This window comes from Coptis chinensis, chromosome 3 (genome assembly GCF_015680905.1).
Source record: "Coptis chinensis isolate HL-2020 chromosome 3, ASM1568090v1, whole genome shotgun sequence".
Taxonomy (NCBI): domain Eukaryota; kingdom Viridiplantae; phylum Streptophyta; class Magnoliopsida; order Ranunculales; family Ranunculaceae; genus Coptis; species Coptis chinensis.
This window is the reverse complement of record NC_141458.1, coordinates 115,710,361-115,729,626: the sequence shown is the minus strand read 5'-3', so window position 1 is coordinate 115,729,626 and position 19,266 is coordinate 115,710,361. Positions and strand designations below refer to the sequence as shown.

At 34.5% G+C, this 19,266-nt stretch overlaps 2 protein-coding genes and 2 long non-coding RNA genes across 4 annotated transcripts; 1 reads left to right on the top strand and 3 right to left on the bottom strand.

Moving 5' to 3' along the window:
• Window positions 1-8,671: 8,671 nt before the first annotated feature.
• Window positions 8,672-12,208, top strand: LOC147513320 (protein trichome birefringence-like 25). The gene is made up of 3 exons (XM_086596358.1): window positions 8,672-9,127; window positions 9,224-9,501; window positions 11,142-12,208. The coding sequence occupies exons 1-3, from the start codon at window positions 8,890-8,892 to the stop codon at window positions 11,913-11,915; spliced, it is 1,290 nt and encodes a 429-aa protein (XP_086452484.1). The 5' UTR covers window positions 8,672-8,889; the 3' UTR covers window positions 11,916-12,208.
• Window positions 12,209-12,327: 119 nt separating this feature from the next.
• Window positions 12,328-12,939, bottom strand: LOC147513319 (uncharacterized). The gene is made up of 2 exons (XM_086598900.1): window positions 12,933-12,939; window positions 12,328-12,782 (listed from the first exon to the last, which is right to left on the bottom strand). The coding sequence occupies exons 1-2, from the start codon at window positions 12,937-12,939 to the stop codon at window positions 12,328-12,330; spliced, it is 462 nt and encodes a 153-aa protein (XP_086455026.1).
• Window positions 12,940-13,315: 376 nt separating this feature from the next.
• On the bottom strand, window positions 13,316-14,850 carry LOC147513318 (uncharacterized). The gene is made up of 2 exons (XR_015215399.1): window positions 13,850-14,850; window positions 13,316-13,765 (listed from the first exon to the last, which is right to left on the bottom strand). It is a non-coding gene; the product is annotated as an uncharacterized LOC147513318 (long non-coding RNA).
• Window positions 14,851-17,134: 2,284 nt separating this feature from the next.
• LOC147513317 (uncharacterized) lies at window positions 17,135-18,745 on the bottom strand. The gene is made up of 2 exons (XR_015215397.1): window positions 18,557-18,745; window positions 17,135-17,373 (listed from the first exon to the last, which is right to left on the bottom strand). It is a non-coding gene; the product is annotated as an uncharacterized LOC147513317 (long non-coding RNA).
• Window positions 18,746-19,266: the final 521 nt, after the last annotated feature.

The window sequence follows — 19,266 nt, the reverse complement described above, 5'->3', positions numbered from 1 at the left end:
ACGAATGAAGATAACCAAGAATAATAATTTAGTAGCATATTTGATTTTATATTTATATTTGATTATGCGACTTAATCGATGTTAGTTGAGGAAACATCATACTGTAGTTTGTTATTTCAGTAGATTGTTTTAAACTTTAATTTTTTTTATACTCAAGTTATTCTACTCTATATATAAACAACAATTCCAATCAAAATTCCACCATATTGACGAATACCAAAATTCTCAATAGCACATTCATAAATAGATTTAAATGATTGTGGACTATGGTGATGTTACTCTCAAATAAAGATTTCTATCATCACTTCACCTAGGTGCTCAACCAAGAAACATGATTTTTCATAAAGGCGTTACACTTCAAGTTGTTGCTCAATAGATAACGCCAGTCATTTCATTCCTGGATTTCGACCAAACTGAGATCATCCAATGCCTATTGGCTCAGACATCGGTAGACTAAAAAGCTGTTGCAACTAAATATGGAATAAGAAGATGTACTTACTACTAGATTCCTTACGAACCCGAGTTTTTGGTGGAGTGAACTGAACCCCTCATGTCGGGGTTGCAAGGGTTGGATGTTCTTTTTCGTTCTAATGTATATATAATCCTTTGTTAAAATCATCTTAAAATTCTACTAAGCCGTTTAAAAAAGTAAAACAAACAAATGGCAATAATTACAAAATTGATCAAAGCGATTCACAAAACTAAGAAACCATTTTCTATGATCTCCTACAAGTGTATTGATAACAGGCCATACCGAACAGAAAACAAGACCTTTTGGCTATGTTTTCGTAGTCTACAATTTCACATTCAGTACAGCTGACATTTATTTTCAGCAACCTATCTATGTAAGCAAATATGTGTTTAACAAATAAACTAGCTAAATCAAAAGTACGCTATATGAAAGATTCAGATAGCTAACCTTGAAGCAAATCCTTGGACTCCATTGTAAAATTTCACAAAGCACCCATGCTTTTCAATTTTTGTAATCCATCATCCACATGTCACCAATCCCTCCACAACGCATCAGCATATGAACTAAGAATTTTCAGCTTATGGTTAAAACTGCATGTCAATCACTAAACAAGGAAATCGGCTAATCTACTTATAATCTACTTATTGGGAAAGGAAAAACTTGATAGAAGTAAAGTAGATGGATAAATAAGCATGTACACTAGCGAATACATAACGAGTACCCTAAAATGCAATCTAAAATGTAATAAAATTTGTATGGTAAAAAAGCGCTCAAGTTGCGAACCCAAAACGATAATTTTTTCTACTTAAAATATGTACGCTCATTCACAGATTCCGTTAGATTATAAGACATCTAAATTTGGGCTAAGACACCAAAGAAAAGTCGGAATATAATTTTGTTTATAATCCAATGGATATCGTTGTTGAATGCTAATCCATATATGGTTTTTTTTCAAGTGGACTTTAACACTTCCTTATTTAGATAAATCACAATGAGGTAGTTTTTGTATGTTCATCAGTTTGCTAACTCAAATAATAAATTATGTTCTTAGCATAACAGCGAAATAAGCCAAAGTTTGTTGGAAATGTCTGACTAGGTATTAGCAGACCAGAAAACGTAAAATACTGGTGCAATTAACCACAAATGACAGAATTCAAGGATGAGAGTTACCTGTTGCCTTTAAAATTGTTTCCTCCATCGCAAGTGTCTTTCCATTTCTTAGGGGGAGGACCGAAGCCTTCATCGCTGAAGCTCTGTTCTTATGGCATCTCAATCACTAAAAAACAAAGCAAAAACCTTTATTTGGAGGGGGTTACAGAGCAATAACAAAAGATTCCTAAACAAAAAATCAAATCAAAATATACGGCTTACCAATTCAAAACCAAATCAGAATTCTGATACAGAACAATATTTCAAATTCAAAATCAACTAGAATTCTAAAATCAACTCTATATAACACCAGATCCGACTACACAAATATTCGCTGATTTCTTCTTTGCAACAATCTAATTTCTTTCCAGTTTTCAACTTACAGGTATGTTTTTACAATTCTTCAATGCTGCCAGAGTGCCAATGGCGCGTGTTTTTCAATTCTTGAATAGTAAAGAAATATCGTTGTGTGGAATTTGGAATTTGGAAATATCGCTATGTGGAATTTGAATTTTTGAATTCTAATTATTTGGAATTTGGATTACACGTACTTTAGCAAATATTTGGAATTTGGAATTTGGAAATATTTCTTGGCATATTACTTTAGCAAATATAATTAACAACTGTATCGGTAAATGCCATATCCGGAATATTGCATCGGCACGATAGTAGATATTATGTCAACATGTATATAAACTTATTCACAATTTAACGCATTACTAATTATGTTTAATTTTTTTTGTGCAGCAAAATGGATCATGATAAAATATTTCCCATTTCAAGGAAAGCAATATTGAATCGAATCTTGTTGCATAACGAAATTTATACACCACCGGTTTACAAAACGGAAATTATAGGCTTACGATTTGGATCAAATGTGACTATAGACGTTCCTATTCTACAAGGAATATTTAAAGAAGATTGTGACGACTATGATAATTCGTCAACATTGCAAACATGTTATGGAACTCGAAGAAACACAAAATATATAGCTTGAAAATCAAGTCTGCATGTTGCTCTCTCACATCACTTCGCGGAATTGTACCAATTCGACGTCGAGATTTCAACTTCAAAGAACTTACCCATATCGACCAACAACTTAAAGAAGCAAGGAGCTTAAATCAATCATCTGCGTCGATTCATGAAGAAGCTACAAAGCGAAATCATACAACTTCAAGAAGCCAATGAACAGTTTCATGAAATAAATCAACAACTGCATGTCGATATCATGCACGTTGGACAAGAAAATAGAGAATTACGAACATCATTTGCTAATGTTGACATGACGAGTGATGAAGTTGTTCAGATAATCAACATTAGTGATGATGATGAACAGTAGAATAAATTTTAATGGAACTATTACTTATTTTAGGAATAATAATTAGGTTATAGATTGTGCCAAGTTTTAAACTTATCAAGCACGCAAATATATGCTTAAATTTATTACATGTTTGTGATTTATTATGCAATAATTTCTCAATTAGTTAAATTACATGATGATACACTTACTCCTATTACACAATGCTGGAAATGAAATTTCTCAATTAGTTAAATTACATGATAAAACCCTTACTCCTATTACACAATGCTGGAAATGAAAATTTCATAAAAGAACCCGGGCATATGCCCGGGTATAATACCTAGTCTATATACTAAAGCAGAGACCTCTCATGGAGGATTTTCTCTCTCCTATGTGGCACTCTAATATGAGAGTTAGTTTTTTCTCTCACCTATGTGGTACTATAATATGAAAGATAGTCTTTTCTAATAGCTTACAATCCCATGTACATGGAACCTCTTTGAAGAGTTTGAGTGTATTTCCAATTCTTATATATTTGATCAAATAAAAAAAAATTGCTAAAAAATAGGTGGTTTGTAAAAGGTAATTTCCTATTACGAATCAAACACTTTTAGTGTTTCAATTCTTATATATTTGATTAAATAAAAAAAATTGCTAAAAAATAAGTGATTTGTATAAACTAATTCCCTATTACAAATCATACAATTTCAGTATCTATGATAAAGCACCGACTTATTTCGAATATATCCTTAACACGGCCTCAAAACATAGTTAAAAACAATTATACAAAAACTAACATCACAAAATATATAATATAAAATGAAAAAAAAATAATAATAACGGCAAAACAACAATGACAAATATTTTAAAAAATATAAAATACTGAATGAAACTAACGTCAAAAAACAATTAATGGGGAATCGAAAACTGGATGGAAATGCATCGAACTAACTTCAAATAATATTTAATGGAAAATCGAAAATTGAATGCAAATGCAAGCATTAAATTAATCTTAAAAAGTAATTAATAGAAAATTGGAATATAGATACAAATGCATTAAACTAACCTCAAAGAATAATTAACGGAAAATCAAAACTTGGATGCAAATACATCAAACTAACATAAAAAAAATAATTGTCGGAAAATCAGAAACTGGATGCAAATACATTGAACTAACCCTCAAAGATTAAATTAACGGAAAATCGGAAACTGGATGCAACTGCATTGAACTAACCTCAAATAAAAATTAATTATAAATTGGAAATATGATACAAATGCGTGGAACTAATCTTAAAAAATAATTAATGGGAAATCGGAAACCGGATGCAACTGCACTGAACTAATTTCAAAAAATAAACTAGATGCAAATGTATTGGACTAACCTCAAGAAATAATTAACGGGAAATCAGAAACTGGATGCAAATTCATTGAACTAGCCTCAAACAATAATTAACGGGAAATCGGAAACTAGATGAAAATACAACTTTATCAAATAATAAACGAGAAATCAAAAACTGGATGCAAATGCATTAAACTAATCTCACAGAATAATTAACGGGAAATCAGAAACTGGATGCAAATGCATTGAATTGACCTCAAAGAACAATTAACAGAAAATTGGAAATTGGATGCAAATGTATTGAACTAACCGAAAAGAATAATTAACGAGAAATTAGAAATTGAATGCAACTGCATTGAATTGATCTCAAAAAATAAATAACGGAATTGGAAATCTGATGCAAAACTGTATTGAACTAACCTCAAAATATAACGGAAAATCATAAACTGGATGCAAATGCATTGAATTAATCTCAAAATATAGTTGGGTTATATGTTATGGGAATGCCTCGATAAGTATAGTTTTGCATTTAAAATGGTGTTTATCTTATCTCTTTCCGTGTAATTGGGAACTCCTTGCTATTCAAGTAGCTTCAATATATATGAACTTCACCTTATTAGGCAATCTCACAAAACTTCAATCAAACTTCTTTTATTAAATAACAAAATGAAATTGAAGGGTTTTATCAAAGGTGAGTTCTTTTTTTTTAATAGAAAGTGAGGTTTTCACGTTATAAGAAATTTGGTTGAGTGATCAATATAATATTAGTATATAATAGTTCTGCATATTTGCAAATATTTTTCAGAATAATTAATATAACATCACCCGTTTGTAGATAAGCTTTGAAGATTTCACATAGTGAGTCATGCATAATTTAAAGAATAATTAATGGGAAATCGGGAACTGAATAATCTTCGATGATCCCACATAGTAAATCAAGCATAATTTACTTTTTATGTCATATTTGCAAGGACACTACAGATGGATCATTAGAAGTTAGTATTACACACCACATTGGATAATTAAAAGAAAATCGGAAACTGGATTCAAATACATAACTGAGCTCAAAGAGTAATTAACGAGAAATCGAAAACTTTATGCAAATGCAATAAACTAAACACAAAAAGTAATTAACTAAAAATTGGAAACTGGATGCGATTGCATTAAACTAACGCCAGATAATAACTAACGGGAAATTAGAAATTGGATGCAAATCTTTGAAAAATATCTAACGGAAAATTCAGAAACGGTATGCAAATACATCAAACTAACCTCAGATAATAATTAATGGGAAACCGAAAACTGGATGCAAATGCATTGAACTAAACTCAAAAAATAATTAAAAGAAAATAAAAAACCGAATGCAACTGCATTAAACTAACCTTATAGAATAATTGGTGAGAAATCGAAAACTAAATGCAAATGCATTGAAATAATCTCAAAGAATAATTAATGGAAAATCAGAAACCGGATATAATTGCATCGAACTAACCTCAAAGCATAAATAATCAAAAACTAGATACATATGTATTGAACTAACCTTAAAGAGTTATTCACGAAAAATCGGAAACTGGATCCAAATGCAATGAACTAATCTCAAAGACTAATTAACGAAACATTAAAAAATAGATGAAACTGCATTGAACTAACCTAAATGAATAATTAACGGGAAATTATAAATTTGATGTAAATCAGATTGAACTAACCTAAAAAATAATTAATGGGAAATCGAAAACTTGATGCAAATGTATTGAACTAACCTCAAAGAACAATTAACATAAAATCAGAAATTAGATGCAACTACATTGAACTAACCTCAAAGAATAATTAACGAAAAACAAAAAATTGGATGCAACTGCATTAAACTAAAATCAGAGATTAACTAACGGGAAATCATAAATTGGATGCAAATGTATTGAAATAACCCCAAAAAATAGTTAACTGGAAATTGGAAGTCGGATATAACTGCATCGCACTGATCTCAAAGCATAAATGTCCGCTTTTTTAGCCTTCTCACATGAGTATTTACGAGTAATTAGGAACCTAAAACGAAAATGAGTTTATAAAAACAGACTCTTACATGTATGCACAATGTATAGAAATTGTAAACTATCGAACTAACCTAGAAAAACAATTAACGGGAAATTAGAAATTGGATGCAGATGTATTGAACTAACCTCAAAGAGTAATTAATGGGAGATTGGAACCTGGATATAAATACAATGAACTAATCTCAAATACTAATTAACGAAACATTGAAAATTGGTCGGATGCAACTGTACTGAATTAACCTTAATGAATAACTAACGGAAAATCATAAAGTAGATGCAATTGCACTGAACTAACCTCAAATAATAATTAATAGAAAATCGGAAACTTGATGCAACTGCATTGAATTAACCTCAAAGAATAATTAATGAGAAATTGGAAACTGGATGTAACATACTACATTAAACTAACCTCAAAAAATAATTAAGGGAAAATCAGAAACTTGATGTAAATGCATTGAACTAATAACCCTAAAATATATTTGTATTATATGTAGGGAATAAATGTCTCGACAAATATAGTTTTGTATTTTTTAAGTAGTGTTAGTCATAATTCATTTATTGTGATTGGGAATGTCTTGCTATTCAAGTAGCTTTAATATTATCTTCGCCACATTGGGCATTCTCATAAAACTTCAATCAAACTTTTATTGTTAAGCCTAACAATAAAAAGAAATCGATGAGTTTTATCAAGGTTTGATGCTTCCTTTTTATAGAGAGTGGTGCAAGAAATTTAAATTAGTAATTAATATAATTTTCATATCTCATAGCTATGCATAGTTACTAATATTTTTTAGAATAATTTAATATAACGACACCCGTTCATAAGGACACGTTCATGTGATAAATATTTTCAAGTGGGAGTAGTGTATTCTTTGAGGATATGGAAACAATCAATCTATTTTAGTGATTTGTACACATTAGTACGTAAGCCGAACGGTGATGATTTACTGCTAAATTACCATAAATCTAATAAAACTATTAAACAAACTAGATCGAGTTTAAGATAATTCCATTTGAAAATTACGGATTAATATCCTAAACCACAAAGTGAAGAAACTATCTCAATTTGACCCCCTAGTTTTCAAGTACTTATACACCATAATCGCTGCTCATTAACGTATTTTGGTTTATTTTCAATAAAAATATATTCTCGATTCAAAATTTGCCAAGAAATCACCATAAATATAAGAAAACTATTATATAAGCTAGATCGAGTTTAAGATAATTCTATTTGAAAATTACAGATTAATATCCTAAACCACAACGTGAATAGACTATCTCAATTTGATTCCTTAGTTTCCAAGTACTTATGCACCATAATTGCTACTCATTAACGTATTTCGGTTTATTTTCAATAAAAATATATTCTGATTCGAAAATTTGCAGCTAAATCACTATAAATCTAAGAAAACTATTATACAAGCTAGATCGAGTTTAAGATAATTCTATTTGAAAATTATAGATTAATATCCTAAACCACAAAGTGAAGAGGCTATATAAAGTTGATCCCTTAGTTTCCAAGTACTTTTGCACCATAATCACTGCTCATTAACGTATTTCGGTTTATTTTCAATAAAAATATATTCTGATTCGAAAATTTGTGTGAGACATTTTGTAAAGCCTTTTCAGCACACAAAATATTTAATAGATCCCGGGCGTATGACCGGGTTCAAAATCTAGTATACAATATAAATTGTTGACTTTGACCTATTTTTATTAATATATAGATGATATTTCCGATATAATTGATGATATTTCTAATATTTTTATATATATTGATATATAAAATAAAATTTTGAGTGGTCAATAAAATAAATATATTTTCAATATATCTCATTTTTTGAGTACACGATATATCATCTAAATTTGATATTTTGGTCCTTGATATTAACTACAATATGAGGTTACTGAAATTCAATGTTGGTCTAATCTCTCAAAATACTTCTCTGTACCAACTTTTCCAAGATTACTTACTCTTTACCCAATCTAACGTCATTGCATGTCAAGTGAGTAAAGCGAACGATCTGGGCAGAAAAAAAAAGGGTATGCGGATAAAAACTAAATTGATTGGTTTTACATGCATGCATCTCACTATTTTCTCCACCGCTTAACGCTTATCTAGTTAACCAAGATATTGCTGGGGGCAAATGGCAGTGGGAAAAGGAAGATGGAGGAGTGGAGATGGAGAAGGAGGAGTGGAGATTTAGAGTGTCTGGAGAGGGAGAGGAAAAGGGAGAGTGAGAGAGGCGAAAGAAAAAAATGTAAGGGAAGAGATGAGGACAGATGGTGCATTTAAACCAACCAAAGTTGGTTTTGTCCATAATCCCCCTTCTTCCCAAAAATGTTCGCTCCGCTCACGGATTATGCTTCAGTCAAAACTAATTTTTTACTGGTCTCAAAATCTTCTTCTTGTCTTTGTGGGTCACTCACTCGAATTTACCGCTCTTTTTACACACACACAATTGAAGTGGCCTGTTTTTGACACCACAACTACTACTACTCTCTTTGGCTCTTTCCACCCTTGACACTCTCTCTCTCTCTCTCTGTCTCTTCAGTGGTGATCGATCAAGAGTAAAAAATGGGGAAAGAATTGAAATTTGAGGAGAACCCAATATGGTCATTTCGAAAACACAATCATCTCTTTGTAAAATTTACTCTTTCAATTTTCGTAATGTGTCTTGCTTTTCGTCTCTTCTCTTCACGTTCAATTGAAGTTCCTCCTCCCATTACTCAAATTCCCACTGTTGATAATAAAGACGACGGTGTTGAACAAGACAATGAGCTTCTTCCTCAAATTGTTGTCGAAACTCCCCAAGGTATTCAGAATTTGTAATTCTTAGTAATATTGAGAATTTTGTATGATTAGGAGTTTTTTTTTAGATGATGGGTGTGGTTATATTGAATTGATGCAGGAAAATGTGATATCTTTAATGGAAGTTGGATTCGAAACCCTTCGGGGCCAATTTACACTAATGAGAGCTGCACTGTTATTCAGCAACATCAGAACTGTATGACGAATGGGCGTCCCGATTCAGGTTATCTTTATTGGAGATGGAAACCTCGGGATTGTGAGCTACCGCGGTTTGATGCAAAGAGATTTCTTAAGTTGATGAGGAATAAATCTTGGGCGTTTATTGGTGATTCGATTTCTCGCAACCATGTTCAGTCGTTGCTTTGCATTCTATCAAAGGTAAATATCTTTGTTTTTTTTTTTTAATCTATTTTTTAATTTTTTATAGGTGAATATATTTGTTAAGAATTTTGCATAATCCATTCCGGATTGTCTATTTCTGGGTTGCAAAATGAACCACATGCATAATAGTATTTGAATGCAGCTAGCGACATTCTATCTTATCATTCTCAATATTGTTCATACAACACAGTGGCATTTAGATTAATTAGTTGCATTTTATCTCTAGATCAACTATTCATCACCTGGGATTATGCTTAAGGGTTTGTTCTTGGTGGTTTATTGTGAAAAGTGATGTATGGAACAAACTAGCAAGATACCAATTGTTGAGAACCTTATTACAATCACTAGAGCTGATGGAGAGAGGCGCGATAAGAAATGTCAAAGGAACACATGTCTAATAAGGGGAACACATACACCACCATACCCAGGGGCAAAGATATGACAAACACACAGCTCAGGATTGCTTTATTGCAGAGTAAATATATTGCAGTAGGAAGTATAGAGTTATCAAGGCAAACACATTGCCTGCAGCATCCATCAGGTGCGCATATAAATTATGCTATTGTGCTGAAAAGAACTGATATGCTGAAAAGAACTGATAGCACAATTTATAATAGCACAATAGCACATACTGATGGCATAATATGCGTATATGAAACATAAGACTCTAGGTGTAATTAGCCAGCGAGGCAGCGAAAACTCCTCAAAAGCGCAAGCTGTCAAGGAGCGGAAAGCTAATTAGGATCCTAACATTCCACTACGCTTCCAAAGCTGATGTCCTCGTCCTTGCCGACCCACTCTATCCACAGACCCGATGGTAGCCCTTTCTGTTTTGGCGGCTACAGTCACCTATCAGTATAAGTGACTTGGCACCATGCCCTTACAGAACACCAAGACTTTTTCATTAAGCCTCTGTGCCGCCCCCTCCTGAGGTTCACACCTGGGATGTGGGGTTGGCTTTGATACCACATGTTATATAGCCAGCCAATGCTCTAACGCAATAATTCAAAGAGTATGGTTTCCTTACTTCTGTCAGTTTTTACTTCATTACTTTTTTTGTATAATAGTTCTTACATCATAGAGGATAATACTTCTGTGTACTTTCGGTCGTTCTTACTCATTACTTCTTCATAGAATTATTCTGACATCATATAGGATAATACTTCAGTGTATGCAACTAGAATGCTTAACAGCCTAAATCGACATGGGGTCCATGCAACTCTCTTGCTAAAATATATATCTTCAAATTGACATAGAACAACAGGAGAACTACAGGATCAGTTCTAGTATTGTCACTAGTGAAGTAAATACATAAAAATACTACCTGTAATTAGCCGTAATTACTTCTTTTAAGTGCCTATTAAGTAGTCTTGATGATTCTTTACTATTTTGAGAAAAATCTCAGTATTCCTCTTTCAATGTACAATAAAAGACCCACCATGTCTATATTTTGATTTGTTACTTCTGAAGGATAGCTCTTATTAAACGCCCACAGTTTAAAAAGGACACATAAACATGACAGGTGGTTAAAACTAACACGCTTGCTTATATTTTTAGCATCATATTTAGATCATTGAATTTTAAAATCATGAACATTTATCTGACGTTATCCAACCCGAGTTATTTATTTACTTCAGGTGGAAGAAGGGCATGAGGTTTATCATGACAAGGAGTACAAATCCAAAAGATGGCTCTTCCCCTCGTACAATTTCACACTTTCGGTGATCTGGTCCCCTTTCCTTGTAAATGCTGCTATTTTCGAAGATGTAAATGGTGTTTCGACATCTGATATTGAGTTGCATCTGGACAAACTTGATAAAAAATGGGCTGACCAATTTCAGAGCCTTGATTACATGATTATTTCAGGTGGGAAATGGTTCCTCAAAACAGCAATTTACTACGAGAACAACACAATACAGGGGTGCCACTACTGTCCTAAGAGGAACTTTACAGAACTTGGTTTCCCATATGCTTACCGCAAAGCGCTCCACCGGGTGCTTAACTTCATTGTAACATCCAATCACAAGGGATTGATCCTGTTCAGGAGTGCAACACCAGATCATTTCGAGAACGGTGAGTGGTTCAGTGGAGGAACTTGTCAACGAACTGTGCCATTTAAAGACGGTGAAATTAGTTTAAAAGACCTCGATGTGATACTACGCAAGATTGAATTAGAGGAATTTACGAAAGCCGAAGCTGTCGCATCAAAAAACAAGGTGAAACTAAAACTTTTGGACACGACCAATCTTGCTTTACTGAGACCCGATGGACATCCAGGCCCGTATAGGCATTTCCACCCATTTGCACAGGATAAAAATGCTGAAGTTCAGAATGACTGTTTGCATTGGTGCCTGCCTGGGCCAATAGACTCATGGAGTGATTTGGTCATGAAGATGGTATTAGATGGTTGAAAAGTGTAAACTGCGGCAGTGATTTTGCGCTTAATTTATATCACACTGAAAAATTGCAGGTTCTGAATTCTCAGCTCGAAATGAATATTGGTGGATGAATGGCCCTGTTACGCCATTTGTACTTAGGGGAGCCATCCCCTTAATGTAGGCATCTACTGCCACTTAAATGTCTCTGAAGTTTCTTTTCCTTTGTTTCCCCTCTTTCCGTCTTTCTAATTGTACCTGTTTAAATTATTAGTATACGAATGTATATTCTAAACACGATAAATGCATAAAATTTGTTTATTTACTTATTCATTTTGTCTGCGTACTCTTTTTTTACACTCATGACTTAATTTTTTTTTTTTTTTTGGTTGGTAAGCGAGGTTGTTTTAGAGGCCCCCTACCCCTTTTCATTAAATAACAAAAGCTTTCAATTACATCTCTCGTATTCCTTTCCTATTACATCATCATACATAATATTCCTTACATCCTCTGCAAAGGAGCTAGGAAGAATTTCAATAAATGTTACATTTGGAACATTTGCTGCTAGAGCATCAGCTAATTTGTTCACCTCTCGATAAACATGTTTAATAGAGAAGAAACTGAGCCTACTTTGTAATGCTGCGATGCTCTTGATAAGTCTCTTCGCCTGCCATGGATATTTTTTCTGCCTTAGAAAGGTTTCCACATTTGATGAATCCGTCTGAGCTTCCACTCTTCTGATGTTATACTTCTCAGCTAGCTTGAGCCCTTGCTCCAACCCTTGTAACTCCACAAGTGCTATGGTATTGTACTCAGATCTGCCATGCGCTGCTGCCACAACAAAACCATTACTGTCCCGCACAACTGCTGCCCACTGCCCCACTAGGCCTTGCACACTGCCGTCTGTGTTTAGTGTATGATTACCTTCATGACTTAATTTTTGGAGGTGCACAGTTCAGTTTCTTTTGGTAACAACTATACACACTGTTCCTTGAGTAAAGAATTAATTGTGCATGCGCGGTATACGTACTGTTTAGTGTCTCTGAGTTATACCTTCCATTAACTTTGATAGCCGATCATGATTCCGAGACTGAGGTGGACATTGAGAAGTTCTTTTGAGCATTGAGGTGTTCACATTAAAATCAACTCCAAAAATTAAATAAATTTCCTGAAAAGTTTTACTCAAGGGTCCATAATGCTAATAGTTGTTTTGTTGGTAGAAGCATAATTTGTTCTCAATTCCTTGGATTTTAAACAATTAACAAAAAGTATAACGAAAGTTACTGCACTGGAAAAGACTATGTCAACCAATTATCTAGAGAGTGTAATTACTAGTTCGTATATCTAAAATAGGGGGTAGCTACTTACAACCCTGACGCAGAAACTTTCGAGATGATTGTCGGACAGAATCACAGTTACAGTCTGCAATAACATACTTGCGAAATTCCTTCCTTTATATTTTACAAGTACAGCAAGCTTAGCATACAAACCAGAATTCACCTATCAATCTTTCCTCTTACTGGTGGTTACAAGGACCTTGTACACATTTCCTACCAAGCTACCCTTTGCAAATGGAACAACTAAAGATGACCCATGCATCCTCTGATTGATTTCTTTTCCTCCTCCAAGGAGTTCGCAATACAAACATTTATCACTGCATATAGGCATTTACCAAAATCTTCAAGCTGCTGGAGCATATTCTTGAATTGCACATATGGTGGGATGTCTTTGGTGATCGTGCAAAAACAGTCATTTGTCATTGAGGAAGCTATAGTCTTTATAGAAGTTTCAGAACTGCAGCTCAAGAAGAAGAAGAAAGAACACTTGCTCACCACCATCTGGATCAACTGAAGCATCATGACCTATCGCAGCTGAAGTTTGACTTCCTGCAAAAGAATGTGTTGTGGAAATTTAGGAAAAAAAATTACAATTTTGTTTGCCTCACTTAGAGTTTTGAATAGTTTTCTTACAACATTTAAGTATTTAACCAAGTCGAATAGGTTGGATATTTGATGCAGCCACTCTGTCTGAGATATTATTGGCATGAAACTTTGGAAGAAGCTTAAAGCACTGTTTTGTTCACGATCGATCTTGTATCCACTTTTTCACCAGATTTTTACCATTCAAATCACGGATTTTTTAAAAGTAAATGACTACAGATCGGGGCAAGGAGCCGCAGTACTTTCTGGTGTCTGGAGTCTGGACCGCAATATGCTATGAAATCGGATAAAGTGACGGAATTATTGGAATGCCAATTATTGCAGCTGTGTACTGTTGACATACCAGAATATCCCGATAGTTCAATGGTCGGAATTTAATTTGGCATGGGGTCGTAAAGATCCAGTTTTTATTCATCTGAAGAACAAAAATCCACACGTATCTTAATGAGTTTATTTTACAGAAATTAAAAGAAAAAGGAGAAATCTCAAATTGTTTTGCGTTTTGAAGTTTGTATAAGATGATTATTTTGAGGCTCAGATTCGCCTTTTCTCAAACAAAAAGGAAAGATCTTTGGGAGTGGCTGCAACCCAAGTTACCTCGCCAAAACATATCCAGAGATTACTTTCCTCACGTCTGTAGATCAAAGCTGAAAACTTTCGTATCATCACAGCCTTATTTTGTTATCGATAATGACAATGCGTCTTGCATTTCAGAACTTTAGCAAAAATGAACACTTCCCACCAATGCGGCTTAGCCCATAGCAAAATGAACACTCTTATCCAATTGCCCCCAAGCGATATTGAGGAAGAAGAAGAAGAAGAAGAAGATAGTGATGACGGTGGTGGTGTTTGTTAACAGTAGTAACAACACCAACATCAACGGAAAGAAAGAGAGAGAGAAAGAAAGAGAAGGGTTGTTTATTTTGTGGAAGTAATCATCGGCTCTATTAAACAGAGAGGGGCAACAACCCAACAAAACTCCCTACCTCCCCTGAGCGAGCCTCATACTTAAACTAATGATGAAAGCCATTCTACTAACCTCACCTTTGTATTTATACAACCCTAACTTTTTTTGCCTTCCCCGTTTTTACCCTCCTCTTTTTCTCTAATCTCTATTGGGATAGGGAGCGTTGGGGGGTATTTTAGACATATCACTATATGTGGTGAAAGGTGAGGTTTCTACATACTGTTTTTGCGTGCAGATTGTTCTTATCCTCCAGACGCCAGAGTTCAGGCCAACACCCGTCAATGGTTCAGTCCTCAACAGTCAACAGCAATTCACCAAGAGCAAAGTGAATGACATTTCGTAGACCGTGAATGAAATGAAATATATCTGTATTGAAAATTTGAAATACTTGGAAGTTGGAAGACATGAACGCTTGCTGAAACGAATTTTCCTAGAGGTCAAGAGCCTCACTTGGAAGGATCACAATCACATTGATCTGATAAAAAACATGAGACACGACTTGAAGTTTGCAACTAAAGGAATTTAATTTAATCACAGTTGTCTGTGCCAAAATTTACCCAAAACCACATTTTACGACAGAGGATCCAAGACTCTATTGCTACACGTTAGTTCCTTGGTTTTCCTTTTCATATGGTAAACTGGACTGGTAATGGGGTTAGCGTGGGAGGGTAGGTTCCTTTTCATATGCAACACTCAATGCCCTGATTTCAGTCAAATGGAAGGTATGATCAAAATTTCTATCTTTAGGAAAATACTGTGGTCCATGAAGTTTTTACAATTTATGTGAAGTTCATCTAATATGAGTTTTGGTACTTTGCCTTGTTTGCAGGAACTGAATGAAACAGAGAAAGAAATCTGGAATAACATAGACATAGCAGCAAATGCATGAATGCATACAAAAAGGAAATGCAAGAATACAACAGTCGGAAGATCGGGGTTTGCGAAACTTGAGTATAAGTGAGGTTGTTGGAGTTTGATTATACTCGAACTAGAAGTGTTGTTAATGGTCGTGTTATGTTTGTGTGACCAAGTCTTTGTTTGGTCAGGTCCGTCTTTGACATAAACTTAGCGACTCTGTTCAAGTGGTTCTGTTGAACTGAGTAACAGTTGGTTTTCCTACCATGGTCAACTGTTTAGTTTTAAATAATCTTGTGCTTTTATTGAACAGAATGCGTTAGCTTCTGAATGTGATTTCAATGGCACTTGACGATATTCAAGTTGATTATGTTTTTGCAAATCTTGATTATTGTGTCAGATGTTGATTCATATCAAGTTAATAAAAACTGGGATCAATTAGAACGAATCTGCAATAACTAGGCTAGCCATGAAAATGCGTTTATCACAGCTGAGACCTACATTATTGCATAGCTGAAACATGTTTCAATGGTGCCTTAACGCTAGTTGTCTCAGATCAATTGTGGAAGATGGTAGAAGTCTATGCATATACCCTGAAAAAGTGTATTCATGTAAGGATATACCTTATGCAAAAGACGCCCCCTGCCAATTATACACACTAGGGGGTGCTAACAAGCAACCTGTGCGATGCATGAATCGCATACAGACCACCTCAAAGAGACACAAATCAGTATTCAAGTACAACTTTCAAACTCCCTAGACTGTCATTCAATAAGGTGGGGTATGAACTTATGAAGAACGCAACTTGTTTCCGTACTGTTCCTAAGCATTTCTCATTACAACTTTGATTCCAGTATTTTGAAAAAGACGGCCTCTGAAGAGCAGGAGACGAAAGAGGATGTGGATGAAAGCACAGAAGCAGTCCCGATTATAAGATACTGTGGCTCCAAGCCTCCAACAAGAAAAAAAAAAAAAAAAAAAAAAAAATCCTACGCTAAACTAAGCTAAGCGTAAATCTAGGATAGAGTGGTATCTTCAAGCGTTTGGACAAGACTGTCTTGTACAAACCTGCCTTCACAAACTGCACACCCTGAAACAACAATCAGATTTCCATTCAAATTGAAGCTGATATGTACACTTTAAAAGCAAGGTGGCCAGTAACCACGATTAAGATGTATTAGTGTATTACTGAAATTTGATTGGAATCACTGACAGAGCATGGTTCAACCAATCCGTCCATTTTTCAGTTTAAAACACTGGAAGCTCAATGTATTGCCTAAATGTAAGACGGGAAATGCAGCTGAGCTGGGTCATCGGTTATTTATTTACTTTTAAAGGGTTTCCTTGGTAATCTGATGGAGCACAACAGAGCACAACAATTCAATACATTTTATGGGTAAAAGTCAGAAAATAAACACAGCAGAACTACACCTCGACCCTGCCAACTGGTTATACTATAGTAGAATGTCTACTCTACTTCTACACTTATGTATAAAAAATTCAACAGTTAGTATTCCCCAAAACCTTTAGTACGGAAAGTAACAAGTTCATAGACTCAAAATTATTTGACAAACCGATTCATGTCCAGCTGCAAATACAAGTTTGTAAAGCCTCCACAAACACACAAACAACTGAACAAGCTAAAAGTACTTAATGCATGTCGTCACTGCTCCCCTTTTGCCATTTACTTGGTGGATGACAAAACATCCTTTCCTTCATCTTTCTTAGTATCCTGCAAATTTTGAATAATGTTTTTCAGCAACGTGAAAAGCATAAATTGGTAAAAATAAGTATAAAAAATGGTGAGCCAATGAAAAAAATAAATGACAACCGATTTACATAGATACTGCTGAACCTTTCTGGAAAAACATAGTTGGCCCTACTAATACAGATTCGCAGTATACTTCGTACCATAAAGATAGTTTCCATGTCGCAAAGAATACTGACAAATAATAAACAAGTACTAGCTCTACTACTACAATGTTGCGTGCCTCCCTCCAAAGCCACCTGCTCCAGCCTAGCCAGCTGCCTAATTTCCCTCTTCTCACAGAATTGCAGAGTGTTATAGACTGGCTAAAATTGTGCCACATTTTCAGGCTCCCATTACCTGTCAGTAACATCGCCCACTGCAACAACTTCTCTGTCCTTTTATCAGAAAACAACTTCTTCATATATGTTAGGGTATATTTGGAACTGCAACCACCTGTCAAAAAAATACATTGTGGGATCCGATCTTAGATATGTATTCCACGAAAATTCTCAATTACTTTCTCAATTCTCCGCCTTCCCACTGACTTCTATAATATGTTCTCCATCCGAAACATCTTCTCCATCCTAATCTACTCAACTCCAGTTCGAAATCTTTGTCATCAATCTTCACGCCTACCATTTCCCCTTCACCATCTCCAGTCATCGAATAATACTTTCAGAGTTCTTCTTACTGCCATTACTCACTTCCTCTCCATTTCCCAATTTTTTCATTTTTGGTTTTTTGGATTCCCTCTCCCCGCATGTTAAAGTCTCCTTTCTCTACCAATGGATCAAAATGATGACCGCCACACACTGGATAGGGAACGTAAACGAGGTGCTGGAGGTGAAATTTTGCTGCATGTAGTCATGTACCACTAAAGACATTGATAAAATATAATCACATTTAATCAATCCCACCATGCCTACCCTACTTCCTCTGAGTACTCTTTTTGGGGTTCCCCTACACAAGTGTGGAAGTTAACAAAACAAGCTAGGTCTAATGTCAGATGTAATGTTAGAATGTTATAGCTCACTCCTAGCTATTGAAACACATTTTGAACCGACAGATGAAATAATACGCGTAAAAAATATTGAATTATTGTTGGGGCGGGTGTAATTTGATGAAGGAAATCAGAATATTGTAAATAGATTGAAAGTGGGCTTACTTCTTTAGAAGATAATATCCAAGTACCGGCGACCACGACGACTGCTACGGGGGCAAAAATTATAGCTGGCATAGTCAACAGACTCCACTTTCGGTAGATCATTTTTTTTTTCCTCGTCTTCCTTTTTTTGCTTCTTCTTCTACTCACGAGGGTTTGCTGTTGATCACCTACTTTAGTGGGCTTTCTTTCTTTACAAAAAGGAGGCCCAACTAATTTGTCGAAAAGTCGAAACTTTCGAAATTCAGTGATAGTTTAAGTTTGTTAAGAAATCGGGAATAAGATATATCGGAAATTTTGATGGCGTTACCTTAAGAAGCGAAATTTATTAATCTTGTGGAATGATCGAAGATTTTGAAATTTAAAGTTTGAATACTATGACCATTACTTGTTCAGCTTTACAATTCAAACTTCATGTTTTTTTTTTTTTCAATAAACAAAATGTGAACTACTTCGAAACTAGATTGTTTTTGTAGTACACACAATATTGCTATTTAGCAATTATTCATCCACAAAAAAGGAAGTAACTCTCCATGACAGATTAGGGAAAAAGGAAAAAGTCATTTGCATAACCATTTTTTTTTTTAATCAATTACAAGGATGGGGTAGATGAAAGGTCAAGCATACTCTTAACGTGAAATTAAAAACGGTTCAGATAGATGAAATGTCAAGTATACTCCTGACACGAAATAATGAACGACCTAGTATATATA

What these genes read in the sequence shown, in the direction of transcription:
- LOC147513320 (XM_086596358.1), top strand. Translation starts at nt 8,890, where the DNA reads ATGGGGAAAGAATTGAAATTTGAGGAGAACCCAATATGGTCATTTCGA. An exon ending in TGTTGTCGAAACTCCCCAAG is followed by an intron (nt 9,128 to 9,223) that starts GTATTCAGAATT and finishes GAATTGATGCAG; the next exon opens with GAAAATGTGATATCTTTAAT. An exon ending in TGCTTTGCATTCTATCAAAG is followed by an intron (nt 9,502 to 11,141) that starts GTAAATATCTTT and finishes TATTTACTTCAG; the next exon opens with GTGGAAGAAGGGCATGAGGT.